Source organism: Anthonomus grandis, chromosome 1, assembly GCF_022605725.1.
Source record: "Anthonomus grandis grandis chromosome 1, icAntGran1.3, whole genome shotgun sequence".
NCBI classification, from domain to species: domain Eukaryota; kingdom Metazoa; phylum Arthropoda; class Insecta; order Coleoptera; family Curculionidae; genus Anthonomus; species Anthonomus grandis.
In genome coordinates, this window is record NC_065546.1 from 18,408,657 (window position 1) to 18,433,963 (window position 25,307).

Genomic DNA, 25,307 nt, shown 5'->3' on the forward strand with positions numbered 1-25,307 from the left:
AAAGGTTTTCAAAATTTTCACCCTCCACTTGTTTCCTTGATGTATCCAACACTTGTTTCTTTGATGTATAGTTTTCGAGTTATTTCAAAATGAAAATTTTTTGGATTTTTTGATATTTTTTTTGGAGGTGTGAAAAATGTTTTGCATAGTCGATATATATATCAATGTACGCGTCTTTTCGAGAGCTTTAACTTTGGCTATTTGAACAAAATTCGTGCGATTTTTTCCAAGAAAGTTATTAACTTAAAACCAATTTTTCAAAACTTCACTCCCTTTTTACACCCTCTAAATCTGTGGAAGAAAAGGTAGCTCTGATTTTTCTGAACAATTTATCTCATGGAGTCAAAGTTGCCCAGTATCTGAAAAACTGAAATGGCAATGGAAATTCTGTTAATAGCAAGAAGTAACGAACTCTCAATTTTATTATAGTTTATTAGATAAAAATCTACGTATACATGGCTAAAAAAAATCAAATATATTTAACATTTGTTTATTGAAAGCACCATAAGCACATATACAAATATTCATAAAAATAGAAGAATATAATATTTTAATAAAAAGAAAACAAACAAAACATTTGTTGAGATAAAAACAATATAAACCAGAAAAAACTTAAATATATGCACTCCATAATATGAAGGAATATATAAGAGTGAACCTTACCATTATACTATAATCAAAATGAAAAAGTAAAAATTATAATTAAATAAATATATCTTATGTTCATTAAATTTATATAAGCAAATAGATAAATATGAAATTTGCTTTTTTAATAAGGCCACTAAACACATCAGGTAAATACGTGAACTCTGCATTAAATACTTCATAAGTAAACTTTATTTATCAGTGACCTGAGACAATTTAATAAGAAGATAAGGTCACTAGAACGTACTGGATATCACTACCAACGTCATCCTGGAAAAGAAATAGAAAAATACTCTTAAACGTGACTATAAAATTCTAGTACCACTAACTTAAACGGATAGTTTTAGTTTTATTAATTTAAATTTCACTTAATCCCTGAAAATGTACTAGCCAATTGATTAACCTATCCATTTATTTCGCCCATATAAAGCATTTTTTAACTACGTTTTAACAGTTATATAACATGAATTATTGACTAGTGGCAGTTGAATGAGAAAGCTATAAAGTACACTTATACAACCACAAATTGTTTCAACATTATTAATATTGGGTGAGTTTTTGGAGTGCGTTTTACATTGAACATGTTTTGAGGATGGTGAGTTAGTCGAGGATGGCCAAGAGGACCCGTTTGTAGTCGCCCGAAGTATCGCCCTGCAAACAGGAAGGGTTTATTAGTAAAAGGCACTTCAAAACGTTTTACAAGGTGATAAAAATATTTAGAATTAAACATCAAAATTTAGTTTTTAGGCGTATTTTTCAGTTCTAAAATAGTATTTTCTATAACAAGTGTGAAATGAAAGAAAAATAAACACGGAAATATAAGATTTTAAATTCCACATTGACAATTTAGGATCGTTTCAATGTTTTTTGTTTTTTTAATTCAGATTGAAATGTTTTAAAGCCAGATACTTATTCCAAAATAAGTGCGAGAATACTTTTTCTCTTCCAATGGTTTACAAATCTTCTTAGTTTTTTTTATTATCTTATGTTGTTTAGTTTTTTTTATTTGTAGGGCCCTAGTATTCGATTGCTTTGGTCATAGGATTCTATTACTATCATTATTGTTTTAGGAAAGGCGACTTGGCTAACAAGTTTCAGAGTAATGTCACATATATTACGTACGCCCCCTATAGAGCTCAAGAACACTCATGTTATGGCACACAATTTCAAGAACAATAGAAAAAAGATGTAGACTATGTAACAGCAGTCAGAAGCCTTCTGAAGGAGGATCTGTTCAAGCATTCTTAACTTAACATGATGCAAATCGCCAAAATAAACAGGATCGCTGGATCAGGGCTTTGTGGTGGGATCCCACATACCAGTAGGGCATACTCGCTGGGGAAGCACGCCACTGTCTTCCAGGCCGAAGTATTCGCTGTATTAAAATGCGGACAGAAAATCCTAAACTGCGGACATTGCAATACAGTCGTATCAATATGCTAGGACAGCAGAGCTGTCTAAAGGCTATCACGGCCGCAAAGGTAAGCTCCAATCTTGTACTAGAGTGCATAAAAGTCCTGAAAAAACTGGTGCAGGTTGGCTGCAGGGTCCAGCTCGTCTGGATACCTGGCCACGCAGGTAATGAGGAAGCGGACTCTCTTGCCAGACTGGGATCCGCGAATGTGCCGATGGGACCGGAACCCATAATTGGTATCGCGAAATGCGTAGCGGTCGCGTCAATGAAGGGTCTGCCTGCTGGACAAGTGGACCCACTGAAGATGGACCGAGTCCCCTGGTACGAGACAAGCCAAAGCGCACATAGGTGGGCCCTCTGCCTGTCTCACCAAAAATCTACTACGCCTAAAAAGACGCGAAATTCGGCTAGTGACAGGTCTTTTAACCGGTCACTGGCACTTAAGAAGCCATCTCCATACTATCGGTATTGCGGACAAGCCGGTATGCCGGTGGTGCTGTGAAGAGGATGAAACCGTTGACCATGTAGTCGGGGAGTGCCCAATACTCACGTAACACTTTCAGTGCACCGAGTGACTTTAAGTCCTTCAAACCAGAGAGCCTTATCGGTTTCTCTAAGGCCATTGGGCCCAGTTGATCCAGGCACCAAGAACCCACACTTCAAGAAAAATTTAAAAAAGGAAGACCAAAAATCGAAAACGAAAACCCACTAGCAATCCTAGACGTTCCGGACCGTGGAAGAACACCCATAACCGCTGTACACACCAGTGCCTGGAACCTCAAAAAATCGTAGCATTAGAGAATAATTCGACTGTAATTGTCCGTGTTTAAACCTGGGCCAAACTAAGCTGCTGTCATGATATTGCAAGAAAGAGAGTGAACAAAGTTTAAACTAAATATTTAATTTTCAGAAGAGTATAATAGAACTTGGATAGTCCAGAGCAGATGTAGTCGATTATATGATTTCCATAAATAATGCACAAATGTATATAATGGTTTTCTGTGACCTATGAAAAGCTTTCGATTGCATCGGTCATAAGATTCTCTTTACGAACTATCATTATTGTTTTAGAGAAGGTGCTTGACTAGCTTTCCTCGGTCAGTCAATTAGCAATTAACAGTCTTTACGCTTGGTATTTTTAAGAGCGGTCATTTTATCTTGAACCATATTGAATGTCATTTGAGGCAGGGGGTAGAACCTAAATACAGGATACTAGGAGAAGTACATCATTACTAAAATTATTTTTACCAATGGATGAGTAATTTAGTAATCTTATTTTTGAGGACAAGACTGACATTAAAGAAAAAGGGAACCTTTAAATATTACCGTGGAAGTTTTTTATAGAACCACTATTTTTTCAACGTAGGCACAAGTAATTCTAGCACTAGGGTACCACATTTCATCAGTTTCAATAATGTGTGGATTTTTAAAAAATTATGGATATGAATTGGATTGGTAGTAAGAATAATTTCCACAGGCGTTCTATAAGACATCTCAGAAAGTCTAGAAACGTATTTTCTGATTTAAATTTTTGAGTTTGGTTTTAAAATTATATCTTTTATAGCTCTTTCGAAATTACTATAAAAGAGCACAAATATATCCCCAGATATCCAAGTAATATGAATTAAAAATATATATAACTATTTTATAATCAAGGTATTTCAAGCCACACAATTAGTTAATCTCTTAATGAAATAGAAAAAATAATAGTTTCAATTTGAAATGGTTTTGAGTTTTTAAAAAAATTATAAATTAAATGATTTTATTGTTTTTAATAAAATTTATTTCGAGAGTAAAAATACATTTTTAATTATATCTCGACTTTACACAAAAAATCTTTATAAAATCATTGAGCAATAAATAATTTAAAAAAATTTATGGAGATTGGACTAAGGTTGTTTTTCTTCCGGACGGAAAATTGATTCTCCTAGTATATATATTATTCCAGTATTTGTATTTACTGTTTATTTTTACTATGTATAAACTGTTTATATAGTTTACCCATGCAGTTTGTCACAAAATCAATCCAAACCAGCTTTAAAATACTCTTTTTTTTATTAAATGTTTTTAACATCGGGAAACGCCTAAATAACTAACTAAAAATCTTTTATCACCCTGTATAAACTATTCTAATACATATCATGCACTAATGAAATATCCACATCGACCCTGAACCATAAGCCATACATGTATCTGAAATGATAGAATCATGCATATGTATATGTATAATAAGTTATAATGTAGATCACCATAGAGTTGCCATACAATATTTTATTTACATATTTACTAATCAATGGCACAAAAAGACAAATTTTACAAGAGTGCGATTTAAAATCAAATAACAATTTTAAGTCGGTTTCTCGCGTATTATGTACACTCCGCTGTACTTGCGGGTTATTGTTAAATTTTATTATTTATTTTCTACCCATGCATTGAAAAATATATCCCATGTGCGAAATTCATTTTATGTAAAAGTTTTATTAGATCATGAACCATGAAAGTAAAAAACTTGGTACTGTTGTATTTCCTACTCATGTGGGAATTTTCTGGTCATGGGTAATTTTTTATTTAGGAAACCATCCAAAGAACAATTTTTAGATGAGACCATAGTAAATTAAAAACCCTGCTGTTTAAAATTCTTGCTTTATCAGTTAAGTTTATTTTTTATCAGTTATTAAATTTTACCAATTATTAAAAACCGCTTTGTTAATACTATTACTACTACAAATATTTTTATTTAATAAAGTATAACTGACTAGATTAGCTGATTTAATTAAAAAAGAGTGCATAATAGAAGCGATAACAAAACCAAACTAATAACTATATAACCCATATAAATATAACCCATTGTGAACATACCTGGATCCAACTCTCCAAGGTCTTTCCATATTTATCCAAGAAAGCTTGCTTTATATCAGCCAAGTCAATTTCAGATCTGGAAACGATAATTCTAATCAAAGTCTTATCTTTGGTTCCAAGCCCCTCCATGGCATCGTGGAGACGTTCCGCAAAGTAACCGACTTTACTCTTCACGCATTTAATGATTCCTAGCAATCCCTTCTTGATATCGCCTGAGAATTCTTTCTTGATGGTCTGTTCGAGATCTTTGCCGGTCAGTCTTTCGTATTCGGCAAAAGTGGCTCTCAATTGCTGGTAGCTTCTGGTGATCAGGATCTGGTTGAAGATCGACTCTTCCGTGCCCCATTTGGACTCTCCGGCTTCGATGATGGCTTGAGCGTCGGCCTCAGCTTGTTGCTCGTTCACTCCTTGGTTTTCATCTCTGTTGGCCTATGGAGGGTTTCCAGTTAAGACTATTTTTCTCAGCATTCATTATTAGTGTCTAAATGTCTATTGTATATGTATGTATACTTACTTGGCAGAGGGAAACGCACAGTCTTTTGAAATGGCCGGATGTGTCGTCCTTTAAGTCTTTTTCTAATGGTTTTCCATATACTAGAAAAAATCAGATAGGATTAGAATCGAATTAGTTTGTAACTGTTTTTAAAATATTTCTAAGGGGCAAGACTTGCAGAGGAAAATCTTCCATACTCTGAAATTACCATTTTTTTGGAAATTAAAGTTTTTACTGGCAATTTAGTCCTTATCCTATATAATATTGTAAGTATCCCGTGATTAATTTTCTTGAAGTCTACTTAAAATTGCAAAATATATTGACCAAAATATACTAAGTCATCTAGAACAATAAGAATAACTTGGATAACCAGAAGAAACATGAAATATTCAAATTCAGGAACTAATTTTTTTGCATTTTAAAAAATCACATTGTGCCTGAGAGTCACATATAAATAACTTGTCCAAGTTTCTTACCAGAATGACTCAAACAGTGTAAAATATTAACTAAAGTTTGGTGAAGTCGAATTGCAGTCAGTGGCGGTTTTAAAAGAAGTCGCAGGAAAAATTATTCCAAGACGTTCCTAAGTGTTTCACTATTAATCAGTCTCCTGAAGACCTTCGAGAATTAAAGAGAGTGCAACAAGTTATATCGGGCATATATATTCACATCCAAGAGGCCAGACGTAAACAAACCCATACACGCTCTTCGCTGTAGACATTGGCTCGATCGGAATTGATTGAACGCGTTATGTTTATATCTGGACTCTGACAATCAATTTTTAGCAGTGGATTAGCATTGCCTCAATCTATATGTTCTTTGTTTCTAAACTAGAACATTTTATATATGTTTTATTTCAAATAAATTTGAACCATGTATATCATTTGACATAGAACGAGTAAATGTACCATCTGAATAATACCCAGACAAATCAGATACTTTTTTCTTTATTTACCCATCGATTTATTCCCAAATCGCTCTAAGTAGTACCAAAGTTTACAGAATATACTATACTATAGTACTCTATGAAGGACAAGATTTGAAGTTTTTCTCTTTCCACAAAACGTATATTTTCACTTTTTTTGGGGTTTAATACTTAGAATATGAAGTCTCTCTCTTTAAATCTAGTATTTTTTTATATTGGAGTAAACTTACTCTTTCTATGCAAATGATAACAGAAAATATGTATGTTATGCAGAAAAGTTTGTTTTGGCAATTTTTAATTTTAACTTTAAACTATTATTAGACATTCTTTATTCTTTGGCAGGTCTCTAATTTCAACTCATTATGATTATTAAGATTTTTAATGGCAATGGCTTAAAATTCTCAAAATTTTAGAATATTTTTATACCACAAAATATCATATTACAATTCCACAATAAAAATGTTTTATCATGTAGATAATATTCAAACAAGCTGTAAATACTCATTCATGACGAATAAAAACAAATATTTGTACTTACACCTAATAAAATGATAATTATAAAATTTTAAAATAACACGAAATACCAAAATTGAGTTTAGAGAACTCACGTTAATATATGTATAATAAAGATATATACTTTATATTATGACGTCGTCGATGAAAAATTCAAAATAATCAGACTCGAAGCATTTAGTTTATACTAAAAGAATAAAAAGTAATTTAAAAATATATGTTTAGGGCGATGATCTCAGTAGAAGAATAATGTATATAATATGAAACGTGAATAATGAAATTTAAACGATAAAGGTGTTTAAAGGACGATAAGCAAATTATTAACAATATTTGTAAATTATAAATGTTTTTTAACGAGAAGTTTTAACGAAACATTTAGGTATAAGATCTAGCTTTTTTTTTGATGATATTTCAATATTATAAGAAAGAATAGAAATTCAGCAGCTGAACTGGATCCGTCATAATATTTTTAAACTCCAGGGAGTCTTACAGAAGAAACCATTATTAGGAAATATTGCCACATTACATATGATCATTCCGCGATATTTATGAATGAGAAAAGTGACGAGTGGGCTAACAAGTTTCAGAGTAATATCAAATATATTACGTACGCCCCCCGTATACAGCTCAAAAACACTCGGGTTATGGCACACAATTTCAAGAACAGTAAAAAAAGAAGTAGAGTATGTAACAGCAGTCAAGAGGCTTCTGAAGGAGACTCGGTTCAAGCATTCTTAACTTAGCATAATGCAAATCACCAAAATAAACAGGATTGCATAAGAAAAATTATTGCTTATCTCTGACCGATGCGGTCAATTAGACCAATCCAATCTCATCATCCGATCTATAAGACACCGAAGAACTTCACTTTACTAGAGCTATATAATGCTACCTTTGAGGATAGTATTACAAAATATATGTTTTATTGCCTTATCTTATAAGGGAATAACACATCGTTTTTGGGAATAAGCATGAATCCCCAACACCACTCTTTCATTCTATACATACTATACATACATACATATACATACATACTCTATTAAGTTAGGTCTGAAATGTTTTCATCAGGGCCCGAAATTTCAACAGCAGTAATCATTTACAAACATTATAAAAAACCCAGAACCCCAGAAAATTTTTTCTCTGCGCGAAATCCAAATTAAGTGTGTGAAAAGCGTCGAAGACCAGTAAAAAAATCACTACAACAGATCAATTTTTTCCTAAATACAATAGCAATAGCACTACTGCAGCCTCGTTAGTGGATCTTTTCGCTCTGAAGCCATGCGGGCTATAATCAATAATCTTGTATTTATGGAAAAAATCGCCTATCCTGTCATATATAGTCCTTTAAAAGTTCTTGGAAAATGCACTGTCGATGAAGATTAGCTAAAAATTCTCTATATTACATCTATCATATTTCTTAAATAAAGGTTATCACTTTTACTACTTTGAAAGCAAACAAATTTTCTATTTCTATAAGAATAATTAGGGTACTTATAAGCTCAGAGATGGAATCAGCAACCACGTTTATTGATGTGCATACAATCCGGAGATACTGCCTTTGTATTTTTTCGCTTTTTTTTATTTTCTTGTCGTGATACAGGAAAGAAAGTATAGATTCAGTTCACTACTTAGATTTGGATCTGAGGTGATTCTGTTCCTTATATATTATATTCTGCCGCTATCGAAAAATACTTATAAATGCATACACTTCTTACCAGTTCTCGCATTGGCAAAATTATTTTATGGATATCAAAACGACCTGGATAGAGTTTGCTCAAGCTCATCTTACTTGGTCTCAAGAAAAATGGAGTACCGTTCTGTAGAGTGATGGAAACAAATTTTTACTGTTTGGATCTGATGGCAGGAAATATGTAAAGCAACCAAAAAGTGCAAAATTTAAAGCAACGTACCAAACTTGTTTTTTTTTCATTTAAGTGCAGAATAAAATGAACCGCTTTCAATACAACGAAATATTGAAAAATACAATGCTGCAGAATAGAATAGGCCGTTGCGGAGGATTTTTCCACAGAAAATGATTCATTCACCGGAACATTCTTCCAAGATAGTAAAAGATTGAATTCACGAAAAAAACATAACAATACTTAAACGACTTATCAATCCTCAGACTTAAATCTCACTGAACATCTTTGAGATGTCTTAGATTGTCGGACTCAAACTCATTCTGATACTAAAAATCAACAGCAACTGTTTAATATCAAAAAATTATAGTGGCCGCAAATTCTCCTAAAAGCTTTCAAAAACTGGTCGACTATATGCCTAAAAAATGCCAGCCAGTCTTAGATACTGAAGGATATTCTACAAAATACTAAAGAATTATTTTTATCATAAACATAATGATAAAAATACATGTTTATTATTATGTTAATAACTTCTTTTCTATAGATTAATAAAAGTTTCCATGCTTATTTCGAACCTTTACTTGAAAATTCCGTATTATTTGAAAGCAAAAATCTTTAACACATTTTCCAGAGATTTGCTGAGCTAATAGGCAGAAACCAAATATATTAATCATCTTCAAAAGTTTCCATGCTTTTTTCCACTATTTCACGTATGCAGCGTTTTTTTTTTTTGAATAAAATTTTTCTGTAATATTTTTTTTTAATTTCTATATTTTTTTTTGTTTTACTACTTACAAGGTCCGTTTTACAACATCTTACTTAATTTATCTTTTTTGCTGTGTTGTTTTATTTAGATACTGTATTAATTTTAATCTATTTTGGCTGACTAATCATTTGAGTTTAATACTTACATTGCTCATAAAACTGTGCAATGGTTCTAATACCATAGTTGGAAAGGGTACACAGAATTTCAATGATGGCCTCCTCATCAGTACCGGCACCAGCAACAGCATCGTGGAGCTCTTTGGCGTAAAATTGTGGGAGGGGAGTCATAAGGGCGACAATGACGTCCTCGAACTTACCACCCAATTCGGATTTCAGTTCTGACACGAGGTCTTTACCGTAAGAAGTCTTAACAAAAAAAAGACATTAGAATAAGTAAGCAAACAATAATCTTTCAATTTACTTTGAATGTTTCGGCGATTTCCAACCTCTGGACAATACCCCTTCTGGCCAAGACATCGATGATGGCTTTTTCGTCGGCCCCAAAGCCTTTCATGGCTTTTTTAAGGGTGGCCGCATCAGCCACAGGGTCGAAGGGATCGGCTGGGTAAACGGTGGGGGTACACTGAATAAAAAAATCGTTGGGTTATAAATTATTCTCAACATGTAGTTGATTTATCAGGAATGTTTTAAACAAAATAGAAATTCAATACAAAAAAAATCTTGTAAATTTTATTAATTGATTGAAAAACCTATTTATTATTAATTAATAAAGAAAAAAGCTGAACAAAATATATGAGAAAAAAGTCGAATAAAATATACCGAATATAATAAATGGTGTAAATAGTCCACCTTGCAATGTAATCAAAAGCAAGATTTTTTTGTCCGATTTACTTTACACGGCGTAAAAGACAAGAGAGAAATATTCTTTTTCACCATTTTATGTATTTTTTAATTGGTTGATATGCAATAACACCATATAATGATTATATAATAGGAACGGTCTACGAATATTTTGAAACATGTTTGCTTTTTCTATAATAAGATCCTTAGAAAATTTATTTTAATATTACAAAAACGCGAATTGATTTCTGTATAAACCGTACGAATGACGAGTATTCTGCCACTGCAGCTGCCGACTGCAGAAAAATCGCATGAATATTGAATACCGTTTTCAGTTCAATTGATAAGCCTAATCAATATTAATGTAATTCGTGTCACGATACAAAACTATTAATTTATCTATACACCGCAATCAATCCAAACTAAGTAAGGAATAAATATGGGGCGCTTAAATATGCGATGCTCTGGCAGGCGCATCCCATATATTAAACTCAAAAACGGTTGGAGTACAAGAAAAGTCTTTTTATGAAATAGTTAAGTAAGAAGTCCTCTTTCATTAGCAAGAGAATATAAATATTGTAATTATTTCATGAAAATAGTTTCAAGAATACTGAAATTCTGCCTAAACGATGAATTAAACGAAATTAGCAAAAAAAAATGTTCCATGAGCTTCCACATCTAAGTCAAGAAATTTAAAATTTTGTTGGTGTGGTGCCTGGTCAATTTGTTTAAATCTGGATATAAAGAACTGCAACTGGGCTTAATTGAAAGAAGTTCCTTAATGAAGTGCATAAAAAAAACATTACAAAATTTTACAACTAGAATTTAATTGGCACTGATATAAGGCCCTAGAGTATTTGCAAAATCTAATAAGGATCTGCTATATCCATCAATAGTTTTAATAGTGAAAAAGTATTTATTAAAAATACTTAAAAAGAAAACAAAAAAGTTCTTAAAATTATTACAAGAGTAAGAAAAATAAGAACTACAACTACTAACTAATAACAAATAAGAACCAACTCCAGGTGGGCAAAGCCTTGAATGCACACATGACTCCTTATTTAAGCAGAATTTTAAGTTCATCATGATTTACATTTGGACCAACCCAGACCTTGGAAAAAAGTTCATGGTATAATATTATACCTGTGCTCGTCTAAAAATATAGTTTCCCACTTTTATCACGGCTAAAAATTATTTAGAAGTATTTTTCTAGGTTAATCACCCAAATAAGAATTAAATTTAAAGTATGGCATTTAACCTTCACAGCAATGAATCATGTGAGCACTGATGTGTACATGTTCGTTTGAAATTAACCAACATGTTAATATGTTGGTTAATTTTAATATAAATAAATAATGAGATAATCTAGAATCATATAGGAAAATTTTGTATGTAACTTATTTATGATTAAACTGTAATTGGTAACAAGTTGATGATAACGTTTTAACAAACAAACAGAACAAATGTGTCCTCTTTTTGAAAATATAAAGGTCATCCGTCAAAAAAGCCAATGGATGTCCATAGGATGATACAAATGTCACAAAAGTAGACCGCCATAGGACCATTGAATAAAAATGTCCATTGGACAAATAATGCAAAGGGATATATAAAATAGCATGTCCAAATGCCATCTAGATGAAGTCATCCAGTGAATGAGACAGACTTTATCTAATCTATAATATAGGGTGTTTGAAAAATATATTTTGTATATCTTAATATGAAAAAGACACCAAAAATGGATGGAAGTTCTCCATATAACAAAGAGAAATTTTTAAAAAGCCTCAGAAGACCCTTATTGAATATCTTACAGACATGAATACATGAATATCTTAAAGACTTTTTCTGCACTAAAATATATTATTGCGGTGTCAAAAAAAGGATTAATTTTAATATTGCACTTTTTATTGTTCATACAAAAACAAGAAATGATAAACATGATTTTTAAAGTTTAATAAGAATGTTATTAATATCCTTATAACTATTATCCTTAATTTTAATACGTACTATATTTACTCATACATATTATAATCAAAATATTAACACAAAACAAATTACAAAATAGTAATTATAAAATAAACAAAAGTTTCTTTAAATTGAATTAGTATACATTGAACAAATTAAAAATAAAAATTAATAGGTTATGTCAATTATTTCTTTTCCCAAAACAAAATCACTGCTAAATGACAAAAAATTATAGAAACTTATATTTTAACTCCGTTAGATGCTTAGGGTGTTATATTATAGAGAAAATATATTTTTATTAATTACTAATTTTTTTTAACCAACATTAATCTTTCAAGAAAGAAATTTCAATCGTACTTGCTATAGATTGGAAGCAATTAAATCTTTTAATTTTGTACATTTAAGATATTTAAAGCACAAATTGCTTGAAAATTATTGGCATTTTTTAAACTTTTTTACCAAACCTGGCTGAAAAAATTGGAAATTTGTAGAAGATAGAATAAATATAAATTTGTTGCCATAAGCCATAATAAAGCATGAAAAGAAATTAAATATATTGGAAAAAAAGGTGAAACTTCAAAAGTTAGTTTAAAATCTAACCAATTAAATTATCTATGCAGCATAAAGAAGACTGCGAAAAGTATTTCCAATAAGTTAATATTTGCTACAATATTTCCTAACAGAAAACCAGGAATAAATTAGGAACTTATTAGTCCAACCAATAGGTAATACAACCGATATTATTTACTGCTTTTAATAACACAAATAAAGTAACAGAAGTGTGGGAGATCTAGAGAGAACTTCTGCGTTCATCAAGAGGCCATGAGGACTTATATACATGTAGGGTGTTTCAGAACTATGGGATCAAACTTCTAGGGGCAGTGCAACAGTAGAATCCATTTAAGTATAGGAACCCCGAATATGTCCGGAAATGCGTCACTACGCCACTACGGCCCTAAGACGCGTTTAAATTTAGAAAAAATATTAATTAAGAAAAAATATTAATTAAAATTAATTAATTTAAAATATTAATTTAGAAAAAATATTAATTACCTAAATAGTATGATGCATTTATTTTTACCTTTTGTATATGATACCATCACAACAATTGTTCAAAATGTCTTCCTCCAACCTCAAGACACCGATTTAAACGCCGCACATGATTTCGGCGGACTACACTAAAAATTTGATCCTCGTTTTGAATGATTTCAAATGCTGCTGTTATTCGTCCAATTAAGTCTAGCTCTGATTCTACTGGAGTTTCGTAGACTAAAGACTTTACATGTCCCCACAAGAAAAAATCGAGCGACGTTAAATCAGGTGACCTAGGAGGCCAAGAAACTGCTCCCCCTCTGGCAATCCAACGGTGCCCAAACCGCTGAGCCAAATACTCGCGTACTTGTACAGCAAAGTGAGCCGGAGCTCCATCATGTTGAAACATGCTGATAAATAGGTCCTGTTAACCGTTCCGGTAGAAGGTATGGCCCAACTAAATAATCATCAACAATGCCTGCCCATACGTTGCAGGACCAACGATTCTGATATTTTCTTGGAAAAATTGCATTAGGATTTTCTTCGTCCCAAACATGGCTATTCCTACCATTAAAAATACCGTCTCTTGTGAAAGAGGCTTCATCGGTCCACAAAACATATCATAAAAAATTTGGTTGTGCAATGATGTGATCCAGAAGCCATCGACAAAATTGAACTTTAGGATGATAATCGGCTGCAGTCATACCTTGAACTTTCTGGAAGTGGTAAGGATGGAGTTGTTGCTCGTGTAGTACCCGCCAGACAGAAGCGTTACTCGTATTCATATTCTTAGCGACGTCACGTGTGCTATTTGATGGTTCATCGGCAACTCGCTGAAGCACCTCTTCTTCAAATTCGACCGTTCTTACGGTTCGAGCAACACCAGTATAATGCATCTTGGTCTTAAACATGCCTGTCTCAGCGAGCCGCCGATGAACCGCAATAAACTTTTTGTATCCAGGATGCTGTCGTTCGGGATAATGTTCATGATACAACCGCGATGCTGCTCGTGCATTGCAGTTTGTTGCTCCGTATGCCAAATGCATATCCGCCAATTCTTGATTGGTAAAGTTTTCCATTAGCAATAAATGTTTAAAAATTGTAAGCTATAAAATTTTGAAACATGACATTGATAAGCGTTGATTTTAAACAATTGTTGTTATGGTATCATGTACAAAAGGTAAAAATAAATGCAGCAGATCCTATTTAGGTAATTAATGTTTTTTATAAATTTTAACGCGTCTTAGGGCCGTAGTGGCGTAGTGACGCATTTCCGAACATGGGTTCCTATACTCAAATGGATTCTTCTGTTGCACTGAACAACCCCCAGAAGTTTGATCCCATAGTTCTGAAACACCCTGTATAAATTTAGAACAAATAAATTTAGAAGATATACAATTTAAATTGTTGAAACTAAAAATTTCTTCTACAAAAAATTCATGTGATAAAAAGAAATGTCTCGTTAAAGAAACATAAACAGAGTATTTTCAGCCAATTTCCAAAGTTTTTAGTCAAAAAGATTGCTTTACCAGGGTTAGGAGATTAACAAATGAAAGTATATAGATAAAAATAAAATTTAAATTTAATTCTTGCATTTGTTTGTAATTGTCTCCCTTTTTGATAATACTGTTTATAGATGTTTACAGAATTTTAGAGTCTTCAAAGTTTTTAGGCATTTGGGTTGATAGTTAATTTCACCTCATATCACATCATATCTACCATATCTTAAAAAAAAACAATTCGCAATCTGGCAAGCATTGTTAGTAACAGCAATTCTAGTATCATTTCTTTACATACTTGACCCTTCTTGATACATTTTTAAAAGCAGTAGTAATATGAGTTGAATAACAATAATACACATATATTAGATACACCATCTAATATTCCTTATACAATAAAACATTTTTTGAATGTGACTAAATGCCCACAGCAATTATGTAAATGTTAAAATCTGAATAACAGAATTTTCTGAAAATGACTTCCCTATGCCAATTATTGAGATTGAAAAATCTTGTTTGCAATTGGCATATTTCACCGGAAAAGATTTACCATAAGATAAAAATTCTAGGAATATATGACTATAAGAAAATGACACACAACAAATGACGTAATATTTATGATCATTTTTAGTGCCTTGAAAAGTGTTGGTGGGTCTGTATTAAAAAACGTCATGATAAAACAACTTTAATAAGAGTACCGACGCAACAAATCAAGAATTTTATACTACTCTTGAGTAACATTCTAAAAATAGTACCGGTTTCCCGTGACCTCAATTGAATCACATCACTGAATAGTAATGGAAATTAAGTTTTGTTTGGCATTGAAGATTGTTATTGTAAAAAAAACACCGGACGATTATTATTTGTTATGGTCGATTTTATCATAAAAAGGGTGTCAGTTCAGTATCATTTGTTTGGGGAGAAAAGCACGCACTTTTCTCATAAAAATAACTATATTGGCCACCCATTTGCCGAAGAAACGCGATAGAAAGAGGCGCCACTAAGTCCCAACCCAAGTTTAGCGAGTGGGATCAATATGTGTATATTGTATAAACTTTATGTAGGTGATGGTTTCTTGCAGTTTTTGCATGAACTATTAAAAGGTTAAATGATTGTTTGCGTATGTTACGTTTACCATTCAGAATCACTATACCCAACTGATGATTTCATTCACGGCGTGACAAATGAGATATAATTAGCCTTAATAGCTCAAGATAAACAAGATAACTTTCCATATTATTATCCGGTCACAAATATAATTAACATTTTTGTAAACTGTTATAATACGATTTTAGACTTAATTCATTTAGTATGCTGTTTATATTATGTAAGATTTATATTATGTGTCACTTTTTAAATGAGTTTTATGAGCATCAGTGCTTTTTCTTATGAATTCAGCAGTCCTAACTTATGCTTTTCTTTTTTTTTTAATCAAATTTCTAGCAAATTAACGTATATTGAATGGACTAACTATAAAAATCTCTTTTATTATACTGATGGCATTAAAATTAAGAATAAGGATAAGCTTGTTTAAAGAGGTCCATTAAAATGATTACATTTCGAAATATGATTTACCTGAACCGTATAATTACTATAAAAAAAATATTTAATTTTAAACTTATTTTTATTTAACCAGGAATAATATATTTTCAAAATATTTTTGTTAATGTCATATAGATAGTATAGTAAGTATAAATTCCTAAAATATATAAATCTAAATTACCAATATAGGATTGTACACTCACATTATTTTACAACTAATATATAACTATTTCTACCTCCTATCATTAGGAAATTGGGAAATAATAATCACCAGAAGCATTTTAGGGTCAATCTAACTGACATTTAAGTCGTAATAGAAAACGTTAATGATTAAGTGGTTTGGGTGTTTGCGCAGGTAGATCTCCCACAATTATTGAAAAATACATAATATATTTTAAATTCAAATTCTATTCTCGTTTGCTCACACAATAAATTATACGTAAATTTGTGCGAAAATTAAAGAAGGTGTAAAAAGGACCTACCCATATAAAAATGACACTAGGATAAATTTCAAAAATACTTGTAAAATATGAGTAAAAGATACTTACTTTGAATGGATAATACTGTTGGTTGCTCATGATGATTGCTCCTCGAACTGTTTAACAACTATAAAACAGAAAAACAAAAATATTATTTTTAACTTATAAGAAACAGGTACTTCTATCGAGCGTCACAGACCGCTTAGTAACGAAAACTGGTCGGCGGACCTCCTGTTTCCAGAATAAATATACTTTATGCATTAACAACTCGCGCAGTGACATCACCGGTATAAATAAACATTACCTTGCGGCACCAATGAATAACATTTGCGGTACGTGTTTTTAAATTTTCGAAGAAGTTGGCTGATTATTATTGTAAATTATAATTGTATTTGATATAAAATGAGTATATTTGGATTTCTTATCAGCTATAAATTTTGTTTTAACTTTATAAGGATAATATCTATTTTAAGAAGAAATTTGTTAAGACTTGAATTAAAAAAAAAAACAAGTTTTTTTTTTAAATTATCTGAATACCATCCAAAACCATGATCAATTTTGCGCACTTCGGTAAACCTATATGTTTTTAGGTTTGCTACGTTTTACTAGCTTCTGCAGCTGAGTTTTTACTCTAATTTTACTCTATAAAGATCTAACTAATAGTAGGTATATAAGGCCACTTGTAAATTTAGTTTTTTTACTTTTAGTTTAGTTTTAATCTTCTGCCGAAGATGCTGACATCGTTAGCGGAACACGTGTCGAGATTGAAGTAAAGAGTTTTGAGTAATGGTAAAACTGTTTTGTGATATGAATGTCACCAAAGATTTCAAGCATAGGGCTTAAAAATAAATATTATAATTTTTTTGCATTGGCTAATATACCGGTGACACAGGAGAAAGAGAACACTTAATAACTATTTTACTCTTCAAGATAAACAAATGAAAATTGATATATCGATGGAGTTGTTATAAGAGCATCTTTTGACATACCTATTTAGTTGTTTTCCGTCATTTCCTGTTTAACCGAAAGTGACAACTTTTTCATTTTAAATGGGACACCTGGTATTTATTTTACGTATTTCGATAGAAAATAATATTCTGAGAACAATGATACTGAATTTGCTATTTTTTACTACTGCAGATCCTATGTTTAAATTTTTAATCAAGTGATCACAGAAAAATAGTTTTCATTGCATTTTATTACTTAAATCTTTTACACCCTTATTTAAAATGTCCAAACCAGTAATTTTGTCATTACTTTATTTTTTAAATAGTACGTTATTGGGAACAATCGTTTTTAAAATGCGTTTTTTTCCCAATAATTTAATATGATTATTTTGTAAATCGGTTGATAAATAAGCCTTTAAGAAGAAAAAGACTAAGTGACATAAATAAACTCATTTACATAAGTAGTTAATACAAATAGCATGATTAGAATGATTTCTTGAATAGAAGGCTGCGTTTTGAGTTCTATTATTTTTCAGTTGATAACTTATTACATGACATCTTGTCAAGCAATATCATCTATTTGAATAACCAATTAATATGGGTTATTCAAATAAATTTGCCGCACTTTTTTGAAAGAATTATTTTAGTGTTTGCTAATTCTGGACATGTTTACCAATAAAGAAAAAGTTGATATGCTTTTAGTAAAGAGGTTATTTCGAAAAAATTTGCGCGAAGCTCGGGAATTGATTGCATCGCGTTACCCGAAACGTTATATTTCCGCGTATCCATACTTTCAAAGATTGGAGCGGAAAATGCGAAATCCTGAACAAGTATCAAAAAATAATATCTTTGTTTCATTTATTTTGCATACTGATAAGTCCCGATTTTCAAGCAATGTTATGTTTAATCGACTAAATAATAGATATGGGTCTCAAGAAAATCGAAAAAAAGACATATTCATCTTGGGCGGTTTCAAGAACGGTTCGGAATACTAAGAAATGAAAGTGAACAATATTTAAAACTTCTTTCTCTAGCGGTTAGAAATATGTATTTTTAGCAGAACGGTGCGCCCTCCCCCTATAATTTTAAAAGAAAAGTCACTAACACTTACGGCATCCAGGGCCGAGCCGTGCCGGGGGTGCAAGGGGTGCGCCGCACCCGGACGGCGCTCATTTGGGGCAGCAAAATATCCCAAAAATAAAATAAAAAAGCGCCAAGTAATGAAAAAAAAATTATGAATAACAAAAATTTATAAAATTTAAAACTTATAATTAAGGCGCCAACAGAATACAATGTTTACTGAAACCGAGCATTGTTCCCCGAATCGTTGCTATAATAATAATAATCTATATAGATAAATAAATAGGTACCAGGACCAGGTAATAAAAACAATAGTACCGCAATTATGGTGGGTTCAGCCAGGGCGGCGCCGCCGCCGGTGCTGATGATGTTATAAGGGCGGCGTAATTAAAAGAGCCGCGTAAAGTACCACCAATAGTAATTCCTCGAAATTTATTTCTTGCGGAATTTCAATACTTTTGGGTAATAAATAATATGTATTTTGGAGCTGCAGAAATAAGCGGGGGTGTAATGTTTAGAAATTCCCACCCTTTTGTTTTTAATTCATTTTAATTTGCGAGTTTTAAAGCGACTTGTCGATAAGTGTTTATTTTTAATACATTTTATATAAAAATTGTGTTTGTGTTGTTAACGGTAAGTTTAAAATATGTTATTAATATCTTCCAAATATTTAGAACTTCATGCCTTAAGCAATTTTTCATTGAAAAAAGTAATGTCTGATTTTTGTGCCAATTCTAAAAAAAATATTTGTTGATTTAGATGGCTGATGGTCGAAAGAGGCTTTCTGGTTCCCAATACCGAAAAAGGAAGCTAGAAAAGGAAGAAGATGACAGGCGGTTAGCAGGTTCGTTAAGAAAGTTTTTTGCGTCATCAACGAACCCACAACCGGCACAACCTCAACCTTTAACAAGCCAAAGGCCGAATGTTCAACCTTTGACGTCAACTGAAGCCGATGCCGATGTAGAAGAACCAAATGATGGAGATCAACAACCATCAGGAGATGAACTGAAACAAGATGATCACTCGACGAATACGCCAGCAAATACGCAAACTGAGAACATTAAAGCTATTCAGGTAAATGAAGAACGATTTAAAGATCCAGCATATTGGCCCGAAATATTAACGGATAATATTAGATTATTGATTTTAGGAATAGGACCTGTTCAAATTACAAATATTAATTACCCCATTAATAATTTAAATAATGTTTTAGCGCTGCTTACTTTGAAAAAAAATTAACTAACAATGAAAAAGTTTCAGAACCTGGCTTATTTACTTAAAATCTAAAGATTCAGTGAACTGTTTTCCTTCTAAATTTTTTAAAGTTTCTGATAATAGTTTTAATGAGGGGAATGGCTATAGTGACTGGCGACAATTATCTCGGACTTTAGACACGAAACCAGTAAGGGGCATTTTGAAAGTGTTAGGAAATGGCTTGAATTAAAAAAATCAATAGAAAAAGGTTTAACTGTGGACTCTATCAATCAAAATTTATTTCAAATGAAAAAAAAAGATGGACTTCCATTTTATAGAGAATAATATCTGTTATCCAGTTTTTAGCTGGACAAAATTTAGCTTTTAGGGGTAATAGTCAAAAACTATTTGATAAGGGCAACGGTAATTTTCTGAAATTAATTGAGACGATTGCAAAATTTGATTCTGTAATGGCCGAACATATTGATAAGAGTCCAAAAAGATAAGAACAAAATGCCGCATTATTTGGGAGATAAAATACAAAATGAATTGATTTTTTTAATAGGAGAAAAAGTAAAAAAGTGTATTGTTGAATGTTTAAAATTATGCAAATATTTCTCAATCATTCTTGACTGTACACCTGACGTTAGTCACCAAGAACAAATTACGATTATTGTTAGATTCGTTTTTATTGATGATTGTTCTAAAAATTTAGAAATTCGAGAACATTTTTTAGGATTTTGTAAAGTTACAAACACTACTGGTCAGGGTCTACTAACAGATTTTTTATTAAATTATTTAAAAGAACTGGATATTGATATTGCCGATATGAGAGGTTAGGGCTATGACAACGGAACAAACATGAAAGGCAAACACAATGGCCTACAAAAAAAAACTTTAAATATTAATCCTAAAGCCTTTTTTGTACCCTGTGCCGCCCATAGTTTAAATTTAGTAGTTATAATGATGCAGCAAAAAGCTCTCTAGAAGTAACTAATTTAGCATTATTCACGAAATATATGTCTTTTTTTCGGCCTCAACTTACAGATGGAATGCTCTCTTAAAAGAGCTGCCCAGGCTAACACTAAAGCCCTTTATCGGATACCCGCTGGGAAAGCCGTATTGAGGCAATAAAAACTCTTAGATTTGAGTTAGAAAAAGTGTATGATGCTCTGTTTACGCATTTTAATGATGAAAGCAGAGATAATGAAACAAAGAATATTGCAATGTTCCTAATAAATAAAATAAAATCATTTAAATTTATTTGTTCGTTAGTTATTTGGTACAACATTTTGGCAAAAATTAATATAGTAAGCAAAACACTGCAAACGGCTAATGTTATTTTACCAGAAGCTGTACAGATGCTAAAAGAAATGAAATTATTTTTGACACAAATGAGATCGGAAAACGGGTTTTTAGACATGATAAATGAATCTAAGAAAATTGCGGAAGAAGTAGACGCCGAAATTTCCTTTCAAGCCATTCACTCAATAAGACCAAGGAAAAAAAAAACGTTTTTTGATTATGAACACAAGGATGAGCCAATCCAATCTCCAGAAATAAATTTTAAAGTAATTTTTTTTTTTAATATTCTCGATATTTCAACCTCAAAATTGGATGAGAGATTTCACGATTTACAAAAACATATTGAATTATTTGGTTTTTTAAACAATTTGAAAGCATTTTCCAAACCCGAAATAATGACCTATTGTAAGAATTTAGAAGCTAAATTAACTGACCCTGAAACAAAAAATATGGACATAAATGGATTGGACCTCTATAATGAAATCGACATATTATCAATTTACATTAATGATAGAAATATTTTCTCGGCCAAAGAAATATTAATATATCTGGTTGCTAACGATTTGAAAGGCATATTTTCAAATTTATTTGTAGCTTTAAGAATATTTTCAACAATGCCAGTCACTGTAGCTCATGGGGAACGCTCATTTTCCAAACTAAAATTAATAAAAAACTACTTAAGATCCACAATGAGCCAATCAAGACTATCAAATTTATCAATAATAAGTATTGAGGAAGACATTGTTTCTAATTTAGATGTTACCGACCTAATTAGGGAATTTGCATATAAAAAGTCAAAAAAAGTAAATGGGGTAAAAATGTAACCAGGGTTCTAATTACTTTTTTTTTTATTTCTTTAAATTAGTATGTAAGTAAAATATATTTTCTTTAGGTGTTTATATCGATGTAATTACATATTAATATAGAAATACTTATATAAGTAAATAATATATGCTTTTATGTATATTTTTTGTATAGATAATATTGATATCTTGATTAATATATGTGTGTTTGGAATTTAATTCAATTTGATTTTTTTATTACACCCTTTTTTTTAAACGTTGTACTTTGGTAAGAGCATTTTTTAAAACACTTTATAAAAATCACTGCAGAAGGGGCGGCAAAATTGGGTCTTGACCCGGGCGGCAAATAACTTAGGCTCGGCCCTGAAAGTGGTCATTTCGAACCATAGATGTAAAAAGTTTTATATTAGAATAATTGAAAAAACTATTTTTTTTTCAAGTTTGTTTATGGTTTGTGTGTACCTATGTTATGTTAGATAAATGTTAAATAAAATGTGTAGTAATTATTAAGTTGCAAAAAAATAATGCATTAAACAATTTGTTCTTTTATTCTGAAACAGTATTATGACGTTTGACAAAATATGATGTCATCTTAGTTTAAAAAGAAATATTTCAAAAGCAGTTGTTCCCAATAACGTGCTATTTAAAAAAATTATGTAAATGCCAAAAATACTGATTTGGAATTTCTAAATAGGCCTGTAAAAGATTCAAATAATAAAATACAATGAATATTATTTCTCCGTGATTCGCGCATTCATGGCACACTATTTAAAATCTAAAAAAATTGGATTTTTTTCTATGAGGGTAAAACAAAAAGTAGTAAATGCTTTCAATCAAAATACGTAACAATATACCAATTATCCCATTTAAAATAAAAAAGTTCTGTTAAAAACGTGAAGGAAAACAACCGTAAAAAAGTGAAGGAAAACAACAGAATATATCAAAAAATTTTCTTATATCTATTCTATCATTTGTTTATCTTCTAAAAGTGAAAAAGTTATCGAGGGTTTCCTATTTCACCCAGTATATGTATACATAAAAAATACTTTAAATAAAATCCAGTTAAAAATTATTTAAGGCAATCATAAATATGGAAATTTTAAGAATTAACTTAACTTAGTTATTAAAATATATTTTTTTATTGAAAATATTCTAAAAAAAGTTAAGTTTTTAAAAAAGATATTGTTAGATTTAATATCATGCATAACACCAAATAAAATTTGTTTATAAATAAAAACTTAGAACTACAAACACTCCATTTGGTGCTATTAAAAATAAAACAAATATTTACTTAAAATTAACAAATTAAATTACCTATATGTAAGTAATGTATGAAAAGGACAAATGATTTATTGATATGTGCATTTTCTTTCCACTTAAATTATGCTAGGGTGCAACTAAAAATCATTCATTCCATTACAACAGTGGTACCACATAGTATTAATTAAGTTAAAATTGAGAATTAGCCCTTTACCATGTGATTTTTTATTATAATTAAAAACTATTACTCGAAACACGTTTATTCATTAGAGGAAGCTTTTGAGCATAACTTAAAAGCATAAAAAATATTTTTTAAGTAGGTCATTTTTGGTGGGAGAACTTTTCTTGTAATTTTCTGCATTTTGAACAAATTGCCAAACCTTCGATCCACATATTAAGTCATCATTTACCTATTATAGTAAAATTATAGACAGATTTTTAACAATAAAACATTTTCAAACTCTCATAGACCATTCCTAATTAACAAATCCACCTAGGGACAAAACTCTTTAAAAAAAACAACCTATAAATATTTATTCAAATTTAAAAACATTATCACCCATATAGGAGTAACCTACGAGCTAAATTTAACCGTGATGGCTTAGGAAATCTATTTTTATATTTATCGATAAATACTATTATACAAAAACAACAAAAATTTATGCCGCCAGATGTTTTTTTATTCTGCATTTTAACTTTTTCTCTATGACATATGATTTTTAGTTTATAATCTTTCAATAAGGAAAAAATGCAGGAATATGCCCGATGTAGGTCAAACTGGTTAAAATTCCAATAATTAACCACAAGACCATGAGTCATAGTGCCATTCAACCGGCAAATAAAATTATTCCGATAAAACAAAATCATTGTTAAAGTAAACATATTATAGAATACAACAATAAGCAATATTACTGATAAGTTTAAGCGGTAAATATAAATGTAAAGTACTCACTTGCCACTCGAAACAAGAAATCGGTAAAAGTCACACCCAACAACGAGACGGCAGCAGGAATTCCTAAATGTCGAGTTGAGCGAGCGGACGTAGAATCATCTATAGCCAGTGCGCATGTATAAGCAGGATATAGCACATCGTGCAAGAACGGACTTTTTCCTCAAATAAATTATGCGATTATCGGATAATTTAAAAGGCTTAGGAAGTTTTTTATTAGGAAAAGACAAAATATAAATCACTTTATTTTAGCGTTCCTAACAGGAACATCCAAGAAGGCATGTCAGCAATGATCTGTGACAACATTTTTAATTATCCTATAATATTTTATTGGAACATTCAAGTTCAGATTATCTGGTATCTATGGATTTGTCTATTTATGATTTTTAAACCAGAACCAGAACCTGCATGTCTAGACCTGAAAACCACTTTTAACATGCTGCGAATCATCCTCCAGTCCAGGTTATCGAATCCGCTTGCGAGTTTGGGAATCACTAGAGTTCTCAGATTCTCGGCAAGAAACTGGCTCATTAGAGATTACAAAGCATCCCAAATATCCTTATAATTTGGCTTTTGGTGTGACGCCTCTTTGATAACATCTTGTCGGACTTGCATTGTCTTATTTATTTAATGTAACACGACGTTTCGGTTGGTAAGTATCTCCAACCGTTATCAAGTGTAAACTGACGACGGAACCTCTTTGATAATCAAGATCTTTCTACCAGTCTCTTTATCGGTTATGTTGAGTGCTTGCCGGCCTCTGGGGTTACACAAATGCAGCTCTTAAATTTTTCGGAACCCGTCAGCGTTCTTTTTCTAAAGAGCATCGTTGATGGCTTCCAGCACTTTGTATGACTCATTCCTGGATGTCTCAAGTTTTGGTGAGAGACTCTTTTGCCTTTTAGGGTCATAAAGCCAAACCAAGTAGCTACCGCAACACCGTTATCTGGTCTTTGGCACTGACATCCATGGACGGATCGA

The 25,307-nt window shown here is 31.4% G+C and overlaps 1 protein-coding gene across 2 annotated transcripts; it reads right to left on the reverse strand.

Annotated features, from left to right (window-relative positions):
• Positions 1-476: 476 nt before the first annotated feature.
• On the reverse strand, positions 477-24,434 carry LOC126735509 (annexin B9). Of its 2 annotated transcripts, XM_050439541.1 has the most exons (7): positions 24,330-24,434; positions 16,858-16,915; positions 9,895-10,056; positions 9,620-9,839; positions 5,433-5,512; positions 4,919-5,347; positions 477-915 (listed from the first exon to the last, which is right to left on the reverse strand). In XM_050439541.1, the coding sequence occupies exons 2-7, from the start codon at positions 16,885-16,887 to the stop codon at positions 862-864; spliced, it is 975 nt and encodes a 324-aa protein (XP_050295498.1). In that variant the 5' UTR covers positions 16,888-16,915; positions 24,330-24,434; the 3' UTR covers positions 477-861. The 2 variants fall into 2 exon arrangements, with proteins under 2 accessions (XP_050295498.1, XP_050295507.1); XM_050439550.1 differs by lacking the exon at positions 24,330-24,434 and having other exon boundaries at positions 477-1,296; positions 16,858-17,023.
• Positions 24,435-25,307: the final 873 nt, after the last annotated feature.